Raw genomic sequence first — 22,138 nt, 5'->3', positions numbered from 1 at the left:
ATCCATTTGTTTGCTCCTTTACGAGGAGACGTATCTATCCAGCACCCTGTTTCCTATAAGTCTTGTTATGTTAAGATCATCTTAACATTAAGGGAACAGAGAAACAGTGAAAGAATGTTCAAATGTTAAAACATTTTGTCTTGCTCACTACGCTATGATGGGACCTTGATGCATATCTGATCTGATTTGTATCTGCCGTCTGCCTTGTGGTGATATGATATTATCAGTATCTGTTAAACTCTCTCTCTCTCTCTCTTTATTTCTTTCTCTCTTTCTCTCTCTTTCTCTCTCTCTCTCTCTCTCTTTCTGTCTCTGTCTGTATGTCTCTCTCTCTCTCTCTCTCTCTCTCTTTCTCTATCTATCTCTCTCTTCCTCTCTGTCTCATTAAGGAAGGGGTCTGGAGGTGTAATCACATGTTCGGTAAATAGGGACTGCCTAAGTGATGAGTGTGTGTCCAGTCTCTCTCTGTCTGCCCACAAGCACTGTGTACACAGAGACTCGGGCCCAGAACCGATAAAACTTTACAACCATGACGCCACACGCCAGACCACTACTCACAAGAACTCTGCTGGTTAAACTGCACATCAGTCTGTCTGTGTGTGTGTGTGTGTGTGTGTGTGTGTGTGTGTGTGTGTGTGTGTGTGTGTGTGTGTGCGCGTGCGCACATTAATGAGGATTTTTGAGTTGGCAGGAAACAGCCTGTCAACAGCCACATTGTTCTGCTTAATAATAAGTGGGACATTAGCAGGACGTTGGTAAAATTGCAACCATGTTTAAGGGGTCTAGTCTTTTTACGTTTGGGAACTTGTTACATGCCGTCACTCGTGTTTTATTGTCAGGTCTGTATCTTCAGGTCTGTATCTTCAGGTCTGTATCTTCAGCCACGGTATAGCTCCACTCTTGTGACTGCTTGTGTGCGTTGGGTCCCATCTGAAATTAGAGGGACATTTCACTGGTAGGTCAGGCACTGGCACTGTTATTTGGACAAGACCCCCCCCCCCCCCCCCCCCCCCCCGGAACCAGCGGGGTGACACACTGGTCAACAGCACAGCGTATCAGAGAGTCCATATATCAAACTTTTATTAGGAGGAAGTCATTACGGTGGGCCTGACCCCTCCTTGACACAGAGGGCAGATTAAACTCTAGCCAAAGGTCAGGGCGGGGCCACAGACACCACCGCACGCTTTCCAGCCAATCGAGTGGCCTTTCCCTGCCGCGGACACCGCAGCACGCCGAGCATCATGGGACGGCGGTGTAGGACATGGTTCATACTGCTCTGTGATTGGCTGTAGAATTGTGGCACTGATTCTAGATGTGCCATGACTGTGGTGGAAGAATAATGCTGGTTTATGTGGGAAGGAAGGTTTAATGAGTCAAAGAATGTGGACAGAGCAATTTAGCGCTTGCTTCTTTACACATTTACGCGTTCAGGCACAGAGTGTATTTTGGGTTGCGTGGGTTGCCGTACTCTTGAGGGACTGTGTAAAGACCTATGACTGGCCAAGAATACTTGTAAAACACTTTTGCTTTTGATCTTCACTTTTCCATTTCGTCGTTACTTTGATTTTTATTGATTTAGAAACTTATGAGGTTGCAATTTCTAATGTGGTTCAGCTTCAAATAGAGCAGCTTTACAACTGCTGGAATTCAGACGCACTTTCCCTCCGATGCTACGCCATATCTGCAAAGGTGTGTGTGTGTGTGTGTGTGTATGGGGGTATTTGCTCTATACTCAGTTCATATGGTGTCTAAGGGTCATGTGCCTCAGGCAGAGGGCTGCAGGGTAGGTGGGAGTGGGGTGATAGAACCGGGCTCTTCCTGCCCCTGATCCTCAGCAGAGCAGTGTTGACTGCCCACCTTATCGGGCCGGGCCTGACCCCTGCCAGCTCTGTCAGGAGCTGAGCAGAGAGCAGCATTAGCTGCCCTTTGACCTCACGGCCCTCTGAAAGGCGATCCCGCAGCAGGAAGGTGAGCCGGGTGTCAGAGGGGACGCTGGGGTCGCCCCCCCCCCCCACATGAGAGAGCCCTCCCCTTACGGAGCGCTCTAGAAAGTGTTGTGCAGGTGAGTTTATCCTCCAAATCCCGGCTGAAGACATTTGCTTTGTTTCCTTCAGAATCACCCAATAAACATTTTGCAGGAGTCTCCGCTGGAGCTGTTTACGGCCCTGTGCTGGGGGTGGAGGTGCGGGCGGGGGTGGGCTGTGGGGAGGGAGGGGGGGGGTTGAGGTGAGGATGGGGATGGGTGTTGAGGGGTGGGGGTCCAGGCTAGTGGGTCTCTTCTGCCGGTTAATTTACTGTGTGTTGTGCAACGGGATGCAACACTGAGCCTGCAGCCATTTTATTTGCCAAACGGTTCTTGGTTCTTTGTCATTGCTCAGAAGAGGCACTTTGATGACGCATTAGTTCCCTGATTTATCAGGTTCTTAATGTACTTTCCAGATACAACGTATGTCTCCTTCCAGCAAAGTTAGCCAAGACCGCTCCAGGTTCTGTAGCCACTCATCACGAGACGAGGATTGCATAGTGTGTGTGTGTGTGTGTGTGTGTGTGTCTGTGTGTGTGTGTATGTGTGTGTGTGCTCACGTACGTGTAAATAAACAAATATGTCCCAGTTTTAAGGTGTTAGTCATGGCATGAGGAACCTCTATACTCACAGGGACTGATGGGTAGTGGGTGGTGAGGAGGGCCGTGATTGGTGCAGAGTGACTGTGTGATGTATAAGGTTGATGACAGACGTCCTGATGATGCAGATAGTCCCATGAGACAGGACACGGCGCGAGGCAAGGAGGGACGGCTCAGGGAGACCGGGGGAGACAGACTGGGGGAGACAAGGGTCTCAGTGATGAGAGAGGAGGGGGCGGGACAGACAGACGAGTGATGAAGGACGTGGGACAGCAGGGACAATCTTTAGAGAGAGAGAGAGAGAGAGAGAGTGGGAAAAATGCATCAGCTACAACAAAAATGAATAGAAAATGTAGCCTTGCCCTGTAACCCTCCACCTGGAGGTGAAACATCAAAGGTCATACTGAGGCAGGAGAGATATGATTTCAACCTTTTGTTATCCTGAAGAGATCTAACAAGTGTCCACTGAGAGACTCGTAGCATGTGCCGCCTGAGAATCTATCAGAACGGCTAAAGGACAAGGTAACCGTAACCGTCACCATGCGTAACTGTCACCATGCTTAACTGTCATCACCGCGGTGAGAACGGAGGACGCTTTGTCCGAGACGGACCATAAGAACACATCCCGATGAAAAAAGCACCTCGACTCGTTATCGGTCGAATACGAAGGCAGCAGCTTGAAACTCGCAAACAGCCCCCGCCCACATCCCGATTCACCGAAAGCGAAATTCGCACGGATCCCACTCTCGACGCCAACGCCGTGTCCCTGCGAGGTGATCCACCGGGCCGGCCTATCACTGCCTTTAGCTTCAGGTTCACTTCTCACCATTGGGCACCTGAGTAGATCACAATCGCCACAAGCAAAGGGAACAGTAGGGGTGTGTAGGGGCCGCGGTGTGATAAAGTGTGTATGCTCTTCTGACAGAACACAACAACTCTCTGGTGAACCCTGTGTTAATCTGTAACCACACACACACACACACACACAGGATCAGGTCTAACCAAGCCACTATAGAAACAATGAGTGACAGTGAGACAAAGACACCATGGACATACACGGCCTAATTAAATTTGCTAAATTAGCCTTCAGGTCGTCAGTCCTTATCTGTGTCATTATTCTCACAGATATTCCCACTCCTTTTTCCCTATTTAAATACCGTGTGACATGTTGTTCACACACACGCCCTCACCCAGACACACACACACACCCAATATATATCGATTGCAAAGAATGTGGTGCATGCATTCGTTCAACAAATGGGTCGGCAAACAAAGCTTCTTAGACACACCTTGGAAATATTACAATAAAATGGCCAAGGTCCACAACTTTTCTAAGTCTTCTGGTTTTCAGGATGCTTTGCGGATTTTGGAAAATCCCCCCCTCGTCCAATCAGGTGCAAAGTTTAAGTTTGCGATAAGCCTGCCGACCTCTTTATGTGGGTCAGAACGCTTAGCATAGCGGTGCTGTCATAATCCGTGATGTCCTCGCCACACTGTGGGTCAGTCTGGGTTTCAACATCTAAGTGCTAGAGTCCATGACCAATTAGAGCTTTCTCTGTTTCAGGAGAAAGGATGTCAACAGACAAGACACAGCCAAAAGGATAGGGAGAGAGAGAGAGTGTGTGTGTATGTGTGTGTATGTGGCACACACAAAGTAGGCCAAGTTAATGTGTGCTAGAGTGCTCCTTGAGAATGTGACCATCAACGTTCTCTGTTGGACCGCAGAAGAGGGAGATATTGAGGTCAGGGTCACTCTTAGATTAGAACTCCTCAAATATCCCTTTATTAACACATAAACCTTTTCAAAATGTCTGCTCTTTCCCCCATCCTCTGTGTATGTTTCTGTGTGGCTTTTATCTTTAAGGTAGATAAACAGTCACAGTGCATGTGACATTATAGTTCATGTTCAGTGAAGATTTCACACAATGATCTGGAGATGAAAAGTTTAACAGTAAACACATAAACTGCGTCTCTCTGTTCTGACAGTGGTTTCAGCATGTAATGATACTTAACAATAACTTAAGTATCATTACATGAAATATAAATAGTATTATAATAAAATAGTTAATTAGTTTAGTTTTTTTGTACCAAAGACCGGGGACATAACTTTAGCCTAATTTATACAAATGGTCTTTTTAAAAAACAATAAACAAACCATTAGTTTTTAATGCAGTTTTATTAAGAATCATATTGATAAAGGCAACCAGAGGTTGATTATGATTCATCATAGCTTCATATTTCATACATGCTTTTCATAGCTAACAACTTGTCCGAACTTGCGCCTCTGACCACGGACGCGTGAACACGAAGCGACCTTAATGACACACGGTGGTGCGGCGCCATCTTGTGGTGGACAGAGGAATGATTCAATGTAAAAACGTAAACAATCACTGTACTGTACTGTGCCGTATAGGCTATGCATGAAAAGAGAGAGAGAGGAATATATATTGCACGAGAAACAATATATGATCGTGTAACAATGTCGCCATCAATGAAACGTCAAATTTCCAATATAAAAAAAAAATTAATGGAGGAATATGACGGAGGAAACGGCTCAGCTGGGGGATTCATCAGTCTTGATAAGGCCGTGATATGGTGATGCTCCTGAGATTTTGAGGCGTGTGGACACTGGGCTACAGCAGAGTGTCTCTGATGAACTGAAAGACAAAAATCACGAGACAAAATCCACAATAAACCACTTGAAAAGCTGATGAAAAACTGAATGAGATCTCTGTGAAATCTAGATGAATTTTCTACCAGTGTAACACCGTATTATTTACCACTGACATACAAACTTTTCACTAAGTAAAATGCCTTTGCTAGGAGGTCCGGATAATTCTGTACTACACTTTTATTCGCTGCTTTTATGTTTTTGCTAAATAGCATTTTAGCGTTATTTGTACTTACTTATTCACTTATTTGTCTTTAATAATACTTATTAACTGACAACAGTAATACAATAATGGCCTTAACAACAATTAATTACTTAAGTGATGACAATAATTATTAATTGATAATCATTTATTAGCTTAATGATTTATTATCCATAATCACCCTTTATTAGCATGTAGTGAGGCGTAAACTACAGAGTTTATAGACTGGTAATGGTGAGCCAATGCTGAAAGTGTCTTCTTGTGTGTGTGTGTGTGTGTGTGTGTGTGTGTGTGTGTGTGTGTGTGTGTGTGTGTGTGTGTGTGTGTGTGTGTGTGTGTGTGTGTGTATTCATCACACTGGATGGTGTCATTCTATCATTACTTCTGCAGGCCTGGTGTTACAAGCACACGGCAGGGCAGAACAAACTGACAGATGTCTAAAGCATTAAAGCAGGTCACTTACATCGTCCAGTGAGAAGCTGGCCATCATGCAGTCACATGGGAGGTTTGTCATTCGGTGAGTCCTAAAGCGCGCTAGAATGGCAAAAACAGACGCTGTAAAAGCACACTGACAAACTACACAAAAGATGCTTTGGTTGTACTGTGCTGATCAAAGTTTCTGTGGTGACTGTCACCATGGCGACCCTGTGTTCGGCTTAGGTGTACGCCTCCTTAGAAAGTGAATAATGAGTGTTACAGAAACACACAGCAACATGCAGCAATGTCATATGAGTGTAATAAAGATGTCATAAAGGTTTTATAAGTGTAATATAAGTGTCAGATGTCATAAAGGTGTCATATAGGTGCCATAAGTGAAATATAAGTGTCAAAGGTGTCATACAGGTGTCATAAGTGTAACATAAGTGTCAAAGATGTCATAAAGGTGTCATTATTTTGGCAGTGAAGGTAGTATTACAAATACCAACAGAGAATGTGATGATCAAACAGTTTCCTGACTAAGCATTGTGGAAATTTTCCAAATTTTGTTAACCTACTAAGTTCTGAGTTCATAAAATTCACCACAAGGGACTGCTGGTCTGGCTTGCTGGTGGATGTACTGATGCCGGGGTTGGATGTGCCATTGCCGTAAGAGGACGTGCTGATGCTCCTACCTGAGGCCCAACATCTACACTGAAGGGACTGTGACTACTTGGCCGGGGAACTAGAACCACAACTATAACTATAGAACCACCTTTTGACCACAAATACGGATTTGTGCTAGCGGGCCGCCCAATGTAGGATGGGTTCCCTTTTGAGTCTTGGTCCTCCCAAGGTTTCTTCCTAATCCCCACCCTATAGGGAGTTTTTCCTTCCCACTGTTGCCCCTGGCTTGCTCATTAGGGAACTGGAGCCATGCGATTGTAAAGCTGCTTTGTGACAACATGTGTTGTAAAAAGCGCTATATAAATAAATTTGACTTTGACTTGACTTTGACTGCTACCCTACAGGTGTAAATTGAGTGTGGAAATGGACAGATGTTATAAAACATGCCTATGTCACTGGCTGAATAATGAACATGTGTTAAATTAACTTTTGCGATGTTTAGACCATAGACAGTCATTCAGCAGCTGAAGGTTTGTCCACCTCAGTGAGGTGAAGGACTCACTCTTCAAGGCGTCCAGTCTGGCCAGAATAGCCACGAAGTCGTCGTAGCCGATCTGCCCAGCGTTGCTGTATCTGTCCCACAGGAGGCCGAAGTTCAGCTCGTTCAGCCGCAGATCTGCAGGAGAGACGGAGGAGTAGGTGTGGGGCTCCACACACACACACACACACTCCCACTGTGTCCTCACACACACACACACTCCCACTGTGTCCTCACACACACACACTCCCACTGTGTCCTCACACACACACACTCCCACTGCGTCCTCACACACACACACTCCCACTGCGTCCACACACACACACACACTCCCACTGTGTCCTCACACACACACACTCCCACTGTGTCCTCACACACACACACTCCCACTGTGTCCTCACACACACACACTCCCACTGTGTCCTCACACACACACACTCCCACTGTGTCCTCACACACACACTCCCACTGTGTCCTCACACACACACACTCCCACTGTGTCCTCACACACACACTCCCACTGTGTCCTCACACACACACTCCCACTGTGTCCTCACACACACACTCCCACTGTGTCCTCACACACACACACTCCCACTGTATCCTCACACACACACTCCCACTGTGTCCTCACACACACACACTCCCACTGTGTCCTCACACACACACACTCCCACTGTGTCCTCACACACACACACTCCCACTGTGTCCTCACACACACACACACTCCCACTGTGTCCTCACACACACACTCCCACTGTGTCCTCACACACACACACTCCCACTGCGTCCTCACACACACACACTCCCACTGTGTCCTCACACACACACTCCCACTGTGTCCTCACACACACACACTCCCACTGTGTCCTCACACACACACTCCCACTGTATCCTCACACACACACACTCCCACTGCGTCCTCACACACACACTCCCACTGTGTCCTCACACACACACTCCCACTGTGTCCTCACACACACACACTCCCACTGTGTCCTCACACACACACACTCCCACTGTATCCTCACACACACACACTCCCACTGTATCCTCACACACACACACTCCCACTGTGTCCTCACACACACACACTCCCACTGTATCCTCACACACACACACTCCCACTGTGTCCTCACACACACACTCCCACTGTGTCCTCACACACACACACTCCCACTGTGTCCTCACACACACACACTCCCACTGCGTCCTCACACACACACACTCCCACTGTGTCCTCACACACACACTCCCACTGTGTCCTCACACACACACACTCCCACTGTATCCTCACACACACACACTCCCACTGCGTCCTCACACACACACACTCCCACTGCGTCCTCACACACACACACTCCCACTGTATCCTCACACACACACACTCCCACTGCGTCCTCACACACACACACTCCCACTGTATCCTCACACACACACTCCCACTGTGTCCTCACACACACACACTCCCACTGTGTCCTCACACACACACACTCCCACTGTGTCCTCACACACACACACACTCCCACTGTGTCCTCACACACACACTCCCACTGTATCCTCACACACACACACACTCCCACCGTGTCCTCACACACACACACACTCCCACTGTATCCTCACACACACACACTCCCACTGCGTCCTCACACACACACACTCCCACTGTATCCTCAAAAAAGCTGTTCGTGAACCTCAGCTTTTAACTCCTTCCACAGATGGTTGCTTAGACAGCCATCAAGGTCATCAATTGATCTACTGTCTTTCAGTTTCTATTTTTGTAGGGATTATTTTCACTTTGCCATTATAGAGTGTTAATGAGTTTGTAAAAAACAATCAAATTAATAATTTTGCAGCGACACATGTAGTGGAAACTTGTACTGAAGGACAACCGCAACCTTCAGAACGTCCATACCTCGAGCTCTGAGGGCGTTCTTCATCTGATCCTCGCTGACCACACCATCGTTTGCTCTCCCATAAGCCAGGAACTCCGTTTTGACCGTAGACACGTAACTCTGCAGCTCTTGAAATTTGTTCGTGTTGAGTTTTCCGGTCTTCTCATCCTAAACAGGAGCTGTTAAGGAAGGAACAGGCAACACGAACAAGACAATGGTAGCGGACACAGAAACCCGACGAAGGTTCGTTACAAACGGCCCCTGGTGACGGTAGTGCAGTGAGAAGGATACATCTTTGAGGGACATCAAGATTCTTGCGGTATGAAGACTCAGGACTTGGTCTCCAACGGCATGGCCCATGTCGAACAGTTTTTTTTGGATTTCAGAAGCAGTTAGGCCCTTTAAGGGAGAAAGAAGCTCATTACAGAATCATTACAGAATCATTAATGTTTCAGTCCTACAGACACCAACCCGTGGGATATATAATCACCACAGCATCTGTGGTGTCTGCTTGTGAATTCAAGAAGGACATTAGCCAATAACTGAATTGTACTAAAATTTTAAAATGTGATCAAATTGAAGTTTGAGATATATAATTCTCAAGCTTACACTTTACTCCAATGACAGACAAGTTTGATTGTGGCACACAGAGGTTTGTTTTTTTTTCCTTTCAGTTTTGTCCCTCATTGGCTCCCATACTTTGCTTTTTGCTTAACTTTTGTAGTTTTAGAAGATGGATCCTTCAGGGTTTTTTCTGCTGGTTTCTAGATCATTAGGAGGTTCTAAATGTGAGTGGCCTGAGTTGGTAGTTGGTTGGCTCTGTAATGTGTCTGGATGGCCATCTGAGCATCTCTCCTTGTTGGTGTAGGCTGTAAGACGCGTTTAGATTAATAGGTTTGTGACAGGAAGTAAACGCTGTTCTGAGACATCTGGGAGGAAGCTTGGGGGTTTTGTTCTGGAACACTGGGGCGTTTTTGCTGTGGGCAGTGAGCTCTTCCACAAGGGGACTCTAAAGAAAGGCGTCTTCTGGTCATCCTCCTCAACCATGAGCAAAGTGCCTAACAGACAGCTTCCCCCACCAAGGCCATACCGCACACCAAGGGACGAGGCCATACCGCACACCATGGGACGAGGCCATACCGCACACCATGGGACGAGGCAATACCGCACGCCATGGGACGAGGCAATACCAAACGCCATGGGACGAGGCAATACCGCACACCATGGGACGAGGCAATACCGCACGCCATGGGACGAGGCAATACCGCACACCATGGGACGAAGCCATACCGCACGCCATGGGACGAGGCAATACCGCACACCATGGGACGAGGCCATACCGCACACCATAGGAAGAGGCCATACCGCACACCATGGGACGAGGCAATACCGCATACCATGGGACGAGGCAATACCGCACACCATGGGACGAGGCCATACCGCACACTATGGGACGAGGCAATACCGCACACCATAGGAAGAGGCCATACCGCACACCATGGGATGAGGCAATACCGCACACCATGGGACGAGGCCATACCGCACACCATAGGAAGAGGCCATACCGCACATCATGGTACGGGGCAATACCGCACACCATGGGACGAGGCAATACCGCTCACCATGGGATGAGGCCATACCGCACACCATAGGAAGAGGCCATACCGCACACCATGGGACGAGGCAATACCGCACACCATGGGACAAGGCCATACTGCACGCCATGGGACGAGGGCATACTGCACGCCATGGGACGAGGGCCCGGACTGCCACACTCTATTTCATCTCTTCCCATGAGAACATCAGCGCCTGGGCAGCATGGTGGGGGTACGACCCCACGGGGCAGGGGCAGAAGAACCCTGCAGCAGAGCCTCGAGGCCAAACACGTCCGCTGATCACCTCCTGCTGAAGTGCTTTTGAATCTCTTTCATTACGTCTCAATTGTTAATATCGTTAATTTCTTATGTTTCGAAAAACATTAACATAATTAAAGTTAACATTTCTTTAGGGGTTTAAAAAATCAACATGCAATTGAAATAGTGCAGCTGATCTGTAGATGCCAGTGTCATTTCAGGAAATAACAAAGCTGTCACGGTCCGTGCTTTTGAAAACTGCAGGAGGTTGACTGTAAATCTCGGTTTCCCGAGTCAGAGCTTGTCTTCACAGGAACTGCCCCAGGTCTCTTCAAGCACACACCACTCACCCGGCCTTTCTCATTCATGTAATTATCTCTGAGGTACCTCACTTCACAGAGGAATCTCTCCCTGACTACTTTCTCTCTACGAGCTGACCTATCAGAGAGAGTGAGAGAGACCTCCTCTCCGAGCCTCTCCGTTTCTCTCTCATGGCTTTTCCGATCTGTTAGCTGGTTCTAGCTCCAGCAATACCCTCGACAGAAACTTCAGTTGCGGTTGATAGACCTTTTTGTCATCCCTTCAAATAATCGCATTCTGATGCTCGAACCCCTCAGCCCTGCTCAACAGAACATGGTTGGTAAGATCTTCCTGCCAGCTTCCATGAGTGCTACGCTAAAAACCAGCAGCACTTACGTATTCACAGTCTCCGTAAGAGAAGTTGGTGCAGTCCAGCTCGCTGGGCCAGAAGGAGCCGCGTTTGTTCATGAACCTCTCGCAGCCGAGCCGGGCCGACTCGCACGTGGCCCTGCACACGGGCTTGGGTCGCCCGCTCACACACTCCGGGACGTACACGGCGCAGAGGAACGGCTTCAGCTCGGGGGAGCACTCCAGCAGGACCAGGGCAGAGAAGCCGTTGACGTCCTGCTCGGCGGTCTTCTGGTCCACGTGGCCAAGTACGTTCGGCATCACCGTGTGGTTGTAGGCTAAGCCCTCGCAGAAAGGAAGTTCAATGGGTTCACACACCCCTGCAACAAACTGAGCAAAGTTCCAGATCATTTTAAAGGACTTCAACCACTCCGAGCTCCTTATAGGTCTAACACTGATCACTGTGATCATTTCAGAAGATCAATTTGGAGCAATTCTGACTTTAATTGACTCATTCTGCTCACACAGTATCAGTACAATTACTAATGGCAATAAAAGTGCCTGCTTACCTCTGCACAAAATCCCAAGGAGACTGCAAGGACCAGTCCAAAGACCAGAAGAGAGCGAGGACACGGAAGACGCGCTAACTCCATTTTCTGTTGCTTGAGTTCTTCTCCCAGTGCCAGATGACAACAGTAAAGTTTTAAAGCTCCCAGGCACATCTGGGAGAGGAATTCTTGTGCTGTTTAACACGCCCCAAATAAATGCTCTCGCCCTGTCCTAAACCAATCACTTCCCCCATATGCCTCCTAAGACATCAGAGAGAGCCTTGGGCTGAGGAGGGACACTCTCACCCTCTCCCACTGCATGGCGTTTACATGATGAAGAACAGACTTGTTTTAGAGCAAGTGAACCAACTACAGAGTAAGACTCGGGAGGACTGGGAAACACTGGACTCCCTTTTGTGCTCTTTTAGAGAGTACGTGGGTTGGATGGCATGCTCTCTGTGCCTCTCCATTGTGGTTTGTTAAGGACTGATCACGGCCTTAGCAGCGTCCATCAAGAAAAGGCTTGACCTGTTTTATATAGGGATTACTAATGTGAAGTTTTAATGTGAGAGAGGAGGGGTCACTTCCTGTGACATTGCCCGTCCGTTAGCTGAATGTACCCCGTTATTTCAGTCAGAACAAGCGCAGATATGCTGTGCTGGGAGTGAGGGGCGTGGCTAGCCACCATAGGCCGCGCTCCTGTGGCCAGATTCCTGAAGACATGCGGTGGAACTTCAGCTCACGTCGCCCCCTGCTGGTGAGCTTCTGTTAAAACATGCACATGTGTGCAAGATGACCGTGCCCCACGGATGGGTTTGGCTCATATGCGCTTTCGACGGAGGCAAGACACATATTCACTCTCAACAAAACCACAGTAGTGTTTTCAGAAATCAAAACTGCTTATTTTACAAAACCATGTGGTTTATGCTCACAAATACTATATAAAGCATAAACTTTTCTTTCCTTTGCTGTTGCATAACTAAAATAGTTTTAAAATTCAACCACAATTTAAAAGGAAATTTTTTTTAAAAAGGATTTTTTTCAGAAAAATACATATTTCATTTAACTCTGTTAAAAATGAGGATGAACACAGAAAACAGAACAAAGAAGCCAAATCTAAGTCAATACAATATAATGTTTATTGTTGAAATATGAGGATTACATTCATTTCAAGTGGTTTTGCCATGTATTGTTCCCTCTTTAGAAATTCATGTTCAGAGACAAGAATTAGCATGTTAAATAAACAACGTATGGCTAGTAAGATATGTTCATAATACATGTGTGATCACAAAAAACAAAAGATGCTTTCACTTGTTACAAAAGTTCACATTTGTTAGCTATTACATAAAAATGGAGAATATGAAGAATACGACGTCCTCGTGCAGAAGAGTTCTCTTTAAACGCTCATAGTGCACCGTATGAACTAGAAACAGAGACAGAGGGGGTGTTACTAACAAACAAATTCATACACAGACACACTTCAGCCCTACATATTTATCTGCAGTACAATACTACATCTACAGGACTTCTAGCGTTTCTCAAACAGTTGAGCAGCCGCGCCATCTCCCTGCCGAGCCTCCTACTCCCACATCTACGGTCTGCTCTTAATTACTGCGTTTGATCAGACTTACGTCATCGTACTGAAACATGGCGACTCCCTGTTGAGCTTGGTCCCTCTGCCGGAACATTTCTAGGCACAACACAGTTGTTCCATCTCAGCACAAATTCAACGCAGAAATACACGCAAATCACTCGTAGCTCGGGGAAAGCTTGCGAAGACGGCAACGTAAAGCGTAAATCAGGTAGCAAACACGAAGCAAAAGGTTTTACCAGTCAGGCTTCTCAGTTTGACGCAGCACGCAACGTAGTCATCAAAGCTGATCTTCCCATGGCTGCTGTAACGTTTGATGACGCAGTTCATCGCCTGGGGGCTGAGCCTATAGCCTGGAAAGGAAGACAACGAATCTCGTGACGCAACTCGCCGACAAATCATCCCGCCCTGTAAACACCGGCGAACTCTGCAGTTACGGAGTCGTTTTGCAGTGCAAACGCATGAACTGGAGGTAAAGCGGGGTGGTCATCGCGTTGTACCCATAGAGGACATGGCCTGATTCATCTCCTGAGGATCCACCGTCCCGCTCATGTCTCTGTCGATGGACATGAAGTGCTGCTTCCAGGCGTTGAGCACCGCCCAGAGCTCCTTGAACTCGTTGAAGCCCATGTTCCCCGACATGTCCCGCTAAAGCAGAGACTTAAGGAGAAACACCAGCGCAATACACATCATTCTGTTTATTCACACAACACCCGTCACGGTTTACAAGTCAACCCAAACTATCAATGCAAGAACGCAAAAAGGGAAGAAAAAAAAAAAACGAAACGTGTTTCCGTGCTAACAGCGCGGGAGAAGGATACGTCGAGCATACCGATCATCAACCTGCACGTCTCCAAGTTGAAAGCTGCAACACAAGAAGTCGATGCGTCAAAGGGAAGCAACTAAGCTCTTACTCAAACCTCCCAGCTTCAAGGCTTCAAGCCACCAATCAAGTGAAAGTATCACTTTACGCATACTTCCTCCATTGACCTTTGTGGCAGAAGTGTTTCAAAGCATTGGAAAGTTGCACAAAGCAATTAACGGCTGCGTTTAGCGGAACCGCCTTACGGCATGTGGAAGACAAAGGCGAGGAACGACTTACGTTTGTAGCCGCCGGAGAAGTTGGCCTGCGTTAAACAGGTCTGGAGCTCATCGGCAGATATCTGTCCATCCTGAATCAGAATAAACCAAGACAATTCAGTGCTGCAGTTCAAACAGCCCGAAGGCTGAAAAATCGACAAAACACACGGTCACGGTGCGTTCATCTTATCAGGGCTGGCCTTCACAGAACCTCCCTACAGCGCAAAGATGCAAAGGCCATTTCTAAGATTAGCAGAGCATATCCGGCATACAAGAGACAAACAATGAAGCAATCACATGTAAATCAGAACTTGTGAGGTAGGTGAGGTCCACCTACCTGGCCAGCCACAGCGGAGAAGTAACCGAAGAGAGGGTCCTGCTGATGGCCTGGGAACCCTCCAGGAGCCTGTGAGGAACGCAAAGAATGCACGACAGAGAGGGTCACACTTCATCTCCACAGTAGTTTTCCATTCTGTCAAACAGGAAATCACGAACTTATAACTGGATGTGTGTGGAATGTACTCTGCCTGCCTCTTGGACTTGTATATATGTGCACACACACAAAAGATGTAGGCTACAGGTAGAAAATATTGAGCACAGAGAATCACTGTGACTTCTGTCCAGCACGGCCCGTTTCTCTGAAACCCCCCCTCTTCCCCACTCTGAAAACTGCAAAATCACTTCCTGCATGTTTATTTCTTAATACGTTTCATTTTCACTTTGCTAATATGACATACAGAGTGGGGGGGAAAGAATATGAAACACCTTTAATTTGTTTTAATGCTCAGTGTCATTCAAACAGACTTTCAAGTTTTGAAAGGGCCTGTAAACCCAATGAACTATTGACATGGCCTAGAGCACTCTACAAAAATCAGATATTTTTAAAATAGGAATAATAAATTGCCTTACATGGATAAGTAAACTCCACATTCACTATTTTAAGCCGCTTGGTCATACATGCTCAGGTATAAGTTATCACCTCACATCTTATGCTGTTTCCTGAGAATTCTGCCATTTGAAAGTGCATTAAAACAAAAAGAGTCCCCTTTGTGTATGATGGCAAACACCAGTCAGTAGGTGTATCTGTAATCTGTCAGTCAGAATCTGTAATCACAGATTCACACAAATCCATTTAATAATAAACTCGCCTCTCTTTTCACTTAGATTTTTACCATCAAAGGTTTTAATTGTTTAATTTTAATTGTATTTTAATTCATTTTTTTTTTTTTTTGGCGCAGGAAAACAACAGCTATTCAAACACGAAAATCCAGTTCTTACGCAACCAACATCCTGTCAGGGCCTTTATTCTATATAGAGTACAATGATAGTTGGGCGAATGGGATTGAAAATTCCTAGAAAACCCCACCTAAAAGCGTTGTAGATAACTACTTTACACAATGTCCTAGAAGGGACACCGTACATTTGAGAGCGGTTTTTATTACGGAAACGCACGACTACACTGATTTTAGCTGTTTTTTTGACCACTCGGTGGGCTTAAAGATTGAAATTGGCTTAAGAATATCAAATAAAGGTTTAGCTAACGTTTATATCTTACAACATAAAACAACCATTACTCGGTATCAACGCACGACTTGCTAACCACACAAGTGCAAGTGAAACTAAGTGTAATTGTAACAAATGCACACAAATACATTAAATCTTGCGACATTATAACAACAGTTGGTCCAATAATCAAAAGCAGTCGGTATTACCCCTCCCGGATATCCAGCGGGTGGAGCTCCGTACCCTGGAAAACTCATTTTGGTGAAGGATGTTCGGTTGTTTTTGAGAAGTTGGGTTAGAGCTCAGCTCGACCGAAGGATCCGCACCTCTAATGTGTAGCTCCTCCCTCCGTTATGGGCGGGTCTTACTGATGGACGCAGGACGTCATGTACAAACACGACCGTCGCCTGCACATATTCACGAAAAGCGAAGAGAAAACGAGAACTGTGGGAAAGCCACGGTGTAATGTTGTGCAATCGTTGTTGCTACAGAAAAACCAGCAGGAGTTTAACTTGTTTTCATTTAAAAACATACAATTAAATCTACTTCATATTATCTATGTGTTTACCTGTATTTGAAATAGACAGGGAAAAAAAGACAATAACAAACCAAAAACTTTGCAAATTACTGTGGACGGCTTAAGTAAATAATAGTGGAAGTTGTCAGAGGATGAGGTATCAAATGTCAAATCCATGCCAAACCATTAGAGCCAAACCACTCTCTTCACACTCAAAACCACATCACAAGGTCCTCTCAGGGGTCAGGTAGGCACCTCACTTCAGTTAAGCAAACCTCAACCCAAGATGTTGGTGCTCAGTGCCACTAGTTCAATATGGGCTTTACACACTCAGCAAACACAACATTCTGTATTTACCCACTGCTCTGCTCCCAGACATCCAGTCACTTCTAACCATTAGCCTCTCCAGAGACTAAGGCCTTAGACCCACTAGCACTGCTAATGTGTACCTGTAAATTTTTTGGAAATCATCCTTTATACATACACCATCAGGGTTCAGAAACCACATTATACATGTGTTCAGCCCATAGCTGGTACCAGGAGAACAGATTCACAACACACGGGTGTCAGGAAAGAGTTCCAGAGTTTAATAATAATACATCTAGGCTCCGTCCGAAATGGCGTACTTAAGCAGTAGGCACTAGATTTCAATGCAGTACGTTCTGCTCAAACCTTAAAGCAGTGCGTTCATTCAGTATGCGACTGGGCAGTTTTCATAACCTTCATACCACACATATGGCTACAGATGCTCCATTTATACATAAATATCACATGAGCACCATCACAGCATTAATGAGATAATGTATATCGATCTACACATAAAGAACAACTCGAATTGATGCAAACTGAAGAGTCATTAGAATGCAAAACAAACGCATTGATGCACATATCATGTGTACCTTGTTTAGGCTATTGTTATTTATTATTCACCAATTTAGCGAGTGTCCTAGGTGAATAGCTAAGAGTTACTTGTTTCTTGTCATGACCAAAGTTATATATTAGTATATCTAGCCCTGGTTCAATTTGTCACTTTGACCTTTATTTCTTCATACTGTCTATTCTGTTGTGTGGTCGTGTTTTAAAGATCTAATTACAAATTACAATAATTTTGTTAGTTAAAGATCAGTTGATGATTACAACTTAAAGTGGTGATGAGGTCTTAAACATTTTTGGAAGGTCTTTAAAATGGTATTGAATTTAATTTCAGTATTTCTGCATATACACTTGTATTTTACGCCTCCGCTACTCCAGTTGAATTATGGGATCGGACAGCGCGCTGTAATCGACACTTCAAAATGGCGCCCGATTCAGTAGGACATCCGGGTACTTCTCACTTACTGTTTAATGCCTAGTGTGTATTCGGACACACTGCCCTTTATCTCGTACTGCTTTGGCGTACTGAATAGGAGTAGGACGTAGCATGTAGGACGGAGCCCTAGTTAAATACAGAACAAAGAAGGTGTGTCTTAAGACACGTGATCTGAGACGGAAACCCACCCAAATGGCCTTGGCCTACACAACCTTCACAATGCGTTCCTCCAACTAGCTTGTGCTCTACACACACACACACACACACAGCCTTTCAGACCCTCCCTGTAATTCTTCGACACTTCAAAACATTATACCTAGCTAAATGCAAACCTTATCCAATGCAATTCATATAAGATATTTATTGGTAAACATAAACAAAACGGATTGACTGATACATTTTATATTTACATTTACATTTTTAGCAGGGACTCATATACAGAGCGACTGACAAAAGTGCTGTTATCTACACACAGAATGTATCCTAGTGAGCACAATAGAGTTCAAGACACCGTTGAACTAAAATAGTGTTGAAATACAGGAATCAATGCTGATACGCAGAAGTGCCAAATTTGTATAAGCTCCATATCAGACGACAGACAATACACAAACAATACGTGCTAGAGTTTCAGTTACTCCACAGCAGGATGAATTTCATAGGTGCAGGATCAATGGTCAATTGATAATACAATCAATAAGAGAATTACAAAAACGAGTGTATAACATGTAAAGTGTATTTGTTTTGTTTATGAAATACACTTCAAATGCTCAACATTTTCTTCCAACATACAGGGTTGCCAACTTTTGACGTTCGCTTGGAGTGAGATTTTAACCTGGAGCCGGTGGCGAGAGTATTTTGTTGAGCGGGGGGGGGGGGGGGGGGGGGTGGCGAACGTAAAATGGACACAGATTCAGTGTTATATCGCCGGTGGATGGCGCCAGAGCTAGCGAACTAGTAACGTATTGAATCATATATGTGGATCTGAGGTAAATAAACTGGAATTTTTTTTTCGGCGTGAGATATCGGAAGTGTGGCGTGAGAGCGTGTGAAAACGGTCAAATGCGTGTGTCTCACGCTCAATGCGAGAGAGTTGGCAACCCTGAACATACATCCAAACACTAAGGCAGCAGCTGCATATTACAATCTCAGGCCATCAGAAGAACGATGGCAGCTGTACATAAAGGAAACACTGCTCCCTGCTGGTTCCGTTGTGAACTGCATGTTTTTGGCACTCATATACTTGGTAGCTTGGAACAGTGGGGTCCTTCAGTTGGCCAATGTTGCTTTGTATAAAAAAGTAAATAAAGAACGTGTGTGGGCTTATAGTTGTCAAACAATGTTTAAATGTCAGTATAGAAACAACCATATAACTCAACTCTTTTCCATCTTGAGCTTGGTATTTAGTTTTATTTAGTTTTATTATTAGGATCCCCATTAGCTGCTATCTCAGAGCTGCTATTCTTCCTGGGGTCCAAAAAGACAAACCACACTAACAATACAAGCCAACTTAATAACAATAACAACAATCATAAAATTAAAATTAAAAATTAATACTAACAATAATAATAATAACCATTATAATAAGAACAATAATAATAATCGTTTCCATTATTGCCATTATCATTCTCACCATCACCATAATGACATTATCAACAATATCAACAACTGAATAAGTAAAAAAATAAAAAATATATCCACTTATAAATAAATACAGCCGTAACATAAAAAAGGAAGTTTAAACAAAAAAACACAATTCTAACTTAATTCCATTAATTTATATTATTTGTTAAATAATGTTTCTTAATTTGTTTTTTAAACATAAATTTGCCCTCTATTTTAAGTAATGAATATGGTATATGTCTCTAAACTATAACATCTAGACTCAAAAGTGTGTTATGACAAAAATTGTTTAGGAAATTGATGGGGTACGCTGACATCATATATTGCATGACTGACTGTCCTTTATATAGCAGTTTAAGGTGGAGCTATAAGGGTCAGAGCACATCCCGTATGAACAGGAAACTGAATCGTCCACCTCATAACAGCGTGGGCGGGAGGCACAGACCATCGGTTACGGCCACACTGAGCACTGTGCTCTTACTGACTCTCAGGGAACGAGGCGTTTAGACATCTCCAGAACTTGGAGGGATGCATCACCAAAACCCACACCGGTGCTGGTCAGACGGGCTGCCTATCTACAGGCACGGGTGGAGGAGACCCTGGCATACATCGGACTACGTCTCACCCGGTCATCACCTGGAGGAGGGCAGTGACGCTTGGGTCCACGACGGTCCCACTCGGTGTTATTACACAGGTAAGGTGCTGGAGTGAGATTTAGGAGGTTTGGGTTTTACACCTGATTGCCAAAAACATGCCATAGTGCCATATTAAGTGTTGTATACAGATATTAATCAAATATCCAAATCATAAGAAGGTCACTTTCATCAGTCTTGTCTTTTTCATTCCAAAAATACATTTAACTGCTTTGTGATAGTAACATTTTTGGAAAAGTCCAATTTTCCAAAACGGATGGAAGGATTTGTGTATCCTGTGTATCTCGTTCTTTCCGTGTGCATGCCAACACGACCAGGGAGCTTGCAGCAGAGCGACATATCGGATCTCAGCAAGCCCGCTGGCATGCTCCACGGAGAGAGCCTGGCCCACGGAATAACGTCATCCAACAACATCCCCCCCCCCCTCCGCCCCTCTCCTCTCCCTCCTTACCTATCCACTCCTCCTCCTAACTCACCCGTCCACTTCCTGTCCTGTCGGGACGTCTCAATCTCCTTCAGGCGACAGTGACCTAACCCACGTGTGCGTTTGGAGCGAGACGGACTCCTGCCCGGAAGACGGAGACGATATCGCAGAAGCCCTCGCCGGACGGGGGCCTGACGGGCCAGGGGCCTGGATGGACACGTCTCCTCAAACTGGTGAAAGGAGAGAACCGTCTCCTGGAGGATCTCACCATCCAGGCTGTGCAGGAGTAGATGAAGCAGTGGAGCAGGAGGAGTGTATCACGTGTCCCTGCAGGAGTGGGCACCCAGCCTGGGCCTGTGGGACGACCCTCCAATGCTTGTGTCCCCCTCCAGCCTGTATTAATGGTGTGTATGAACCGAAAGGAGGCTTGTTTCTGTGCCACAAATGTGATGAAGCACCTGCACACTCGAATCTGTGCAAAAATCTGTCTTGTTGTCCGTTCAGTGAGAAAGACGTTGGTCGTGGGCGTGGAGGTGGACATCCTAGAGGAGCTTGTTTATGAAGACACAGAAGTCCTGCACACCCAGACAGTGTGAGTACATGATGTGAAAATCTTGCTGCATGAGTGAAAAAAAAACTGGATCTTCCAGCATAGCATTGACAACCCCATGTGAGAATAACACATTGAGTATTTCTAACGTACATCCACAGCTTCCTGTCTCTAAACTCTAAATTATTATTTCTCTTCATGTTGTAGGTTTGATGGATGCCTGGAACATAACCTGATGGACTCCACATCATTTTGTTGTGAGAAAGAGTTTCTGAAGTGACTACAATTATTATTATTATTATTATTATTATTATTATTATTATTATTATTTCTCCAGATTTGCAGATGCATATCTATGATGTGATTTAGCTGCAATGTCTGTAGAAAAGGTGCTATATTCAGAGTAGTGTTGTCAGTAATGTCCTTCAGAGACTGTGAAATATATTCTTTTTTTATTCATAAGCAACTAAACTAATAAGGTTCTAATTGACCTTATCATGAATAATTTCAAAGATTGTGTTCATGAAATAAATATAATTTGGCATTGTTGAAAATAAATGCAATGTGAAATGTATATATCAAATAAAATATTGGATGAATCAAAACAAAATAGTGTATGATTATCTGGGAACAATAAAATAATAATTAAAACAGTTGTAATAGTGGTAATCAGTGGACAGACTGTAACCTATGACAGATTTTTAAAATGGCATCTCTGTGCCATATTGTGCCATACACACTTTCTTTGGACTCTCTACTGCCATGAGATGGTAACACAAACTGTTGTAGTCACACTCTAAGAAGATCTCAACATATCAGCCTCTGTTAAGGATGTAGCTTTAATGTATGCGCCTCACTAGATCCCAAGAC

At 45.1% G+C, this 22,138-nt stretch overlaps 3 protein-coding genes across 3 annotated transcripts; 1 reads left to right on the top strand and 2 right to left on the bottom strand.

Moving 5' to 3' along the window:
- Positions 1–4,779: 4,779 nt before the first annotated feature.
- Positions 4,780–12,243, bottom strand: LOC143483142 (uncharacterized). Its single transcript, XM_076981914.1, has 7 exons — positions 12,043–12,243; positions 11,522–11,863; positions 9,264–9,371; positions 8,993–9,140; positions 7,102–7,215; positions 5,959–6,029; positions 4,780–5,279 (listed from the first exon to the last, which is right to left on the bottom strand). Exons 1-7 carry the CDS (start codon positions 12,193–12,195, stop codon positions 5,256–5,258), a joined length of 960 nt encoding a protein of 319 aa, XP_076838029.1. The 5' UTR covers positions 12,196–12,243; the 3' UTR covers positions 4,780–5,255.
- Positions 12,244–13,136: 893 nt separating this feature from the next.
- Positions 13,137–16,606, bottom strand: sri (sorcin). Its single transcript, XM_076981798.1, has 8 exons — positions 16,405–16,606; positions 15,030–15,098; positions 14,715–14,784; positions 14,434–14,477; positions 14,113–14,260; positions 13,852–13,965; positions 13,653–13,711; positions 13,137–13,444 (listed from the first exon to the last, which is right to left on the bottom strand). The coding sequence occupies exons 1-8, from the start codon at positions 16,450–16,452 to the stop codon at positions 13,418–13,420; spliced, it is 579 nt and encodes a 192-aa protein (XP_076837913.1). The 5' UTR covers positions 16,453–16,606; the 3' UTR covers positions 13,137–13,417.
- Positions 16,607–20,023: 3,417 nt separating this feature from the next.
- Positions 20,024–21,881, top strand: LOC143483134 (uncharacterized). The gene is made up of 4 exons (XM_076981901.1): positions 20,024–20,335; positions 20,814–21,122; positions 21,223–21,310; positions 21,476–21,881. Exons 1-4 carry the CDS (start codon positions 20,170–20,172, stop codon positions 21,546–21,548), a joined length of 636 nt encoding a protein of 211 aa, XP_076838016.1. The 5' UTR covers positions 20,024–20,169; the 3' UTR covers positions 21,549–21,881.
- The last annotated feature ends 257 nt before the right edge of the window (positions 21,882–22,138 follow it).

Source organism: Brachyhypopomus gauderio, chromosome 19, assembly GCF_052324685.1.
Source record: "Brachyhypopomus gauderio isolate BG-103 chromosome 19, BGAUD_0.2, whole genome shotgun sequence".
Lineage (NCBI taxonomy): Eukaryota > Metazoa > Chordata > Actinopteri > Gymnotiformes > Hypopomidae > Brachyhypopomus > Brachyhypopomus gauderio.
This window is presented reverse-complemented; position numbering and strand designations above follow the sequence as displayed.

Coding starts and splice junctions, on each gene's coding strand:
- sri (XM_076981798.1), bottom strand. CDS start 16,452: ATGAGTTTTCCAGGGTACGGAGCTCCACCCGCTGGATATCCGGGAGGG. Junction 14,478..14,714: donor CTTCTCCGGCGGCTACAAAC/GTAAGTCGTTCC, acceptor CTTGTGTTGCAG/CTTTCAACTTGGAGACGTGC. Junction 13,712..13,851: donor CAAACTGAGAAGCCTGACTG/GTAAAACCTTTT, acceptor TGTTGTGCCTAG/AAATGTTCCGGCAGAGGGAC.
- LOC143483134 (XM_076981901.1), top strand. CDS start 20,170: ATGCATCACCAAAACCCACACCGGTGCTGGTCAGACGGGCTGCCTATC. Junction 21,123..21,222: donor CCCTCCAGCCTGTATTAATG/GTGTGTATGAAC, acceptor TTGTCCGTTCAG/TGAGAAAGACGTTGGTCGTG. Junction 21,311..21,475: donor GTCCTGCACACCCAGACAGT/GTGAGTACATGA, acceptor TTCATGTTGTAG/GTTTGATGGATGCCTGGAAC.
- LOC143483142 (XM_076981914.1), bottom strand. CDS start 12,195: ATGTGCCTGGGAGCTTTAAAACTTTACTGTTGTCATCTGGCACTGGGA. Junction 11,864..12,042: donor CCTTGGGATTTTGTGCAGAG/GTAAGCAGGCAC, acceptor AACTTTGCTCAG/TTTGTTGCAGGGGTGTGTGA. Junction 6,030..7,101: donor CAGACTGGACGCCTTGAAGA/GTGAGTCCTTCA, acceptor TTGCCATTCTAG/CGCGCTTTAGGACTCACCGA.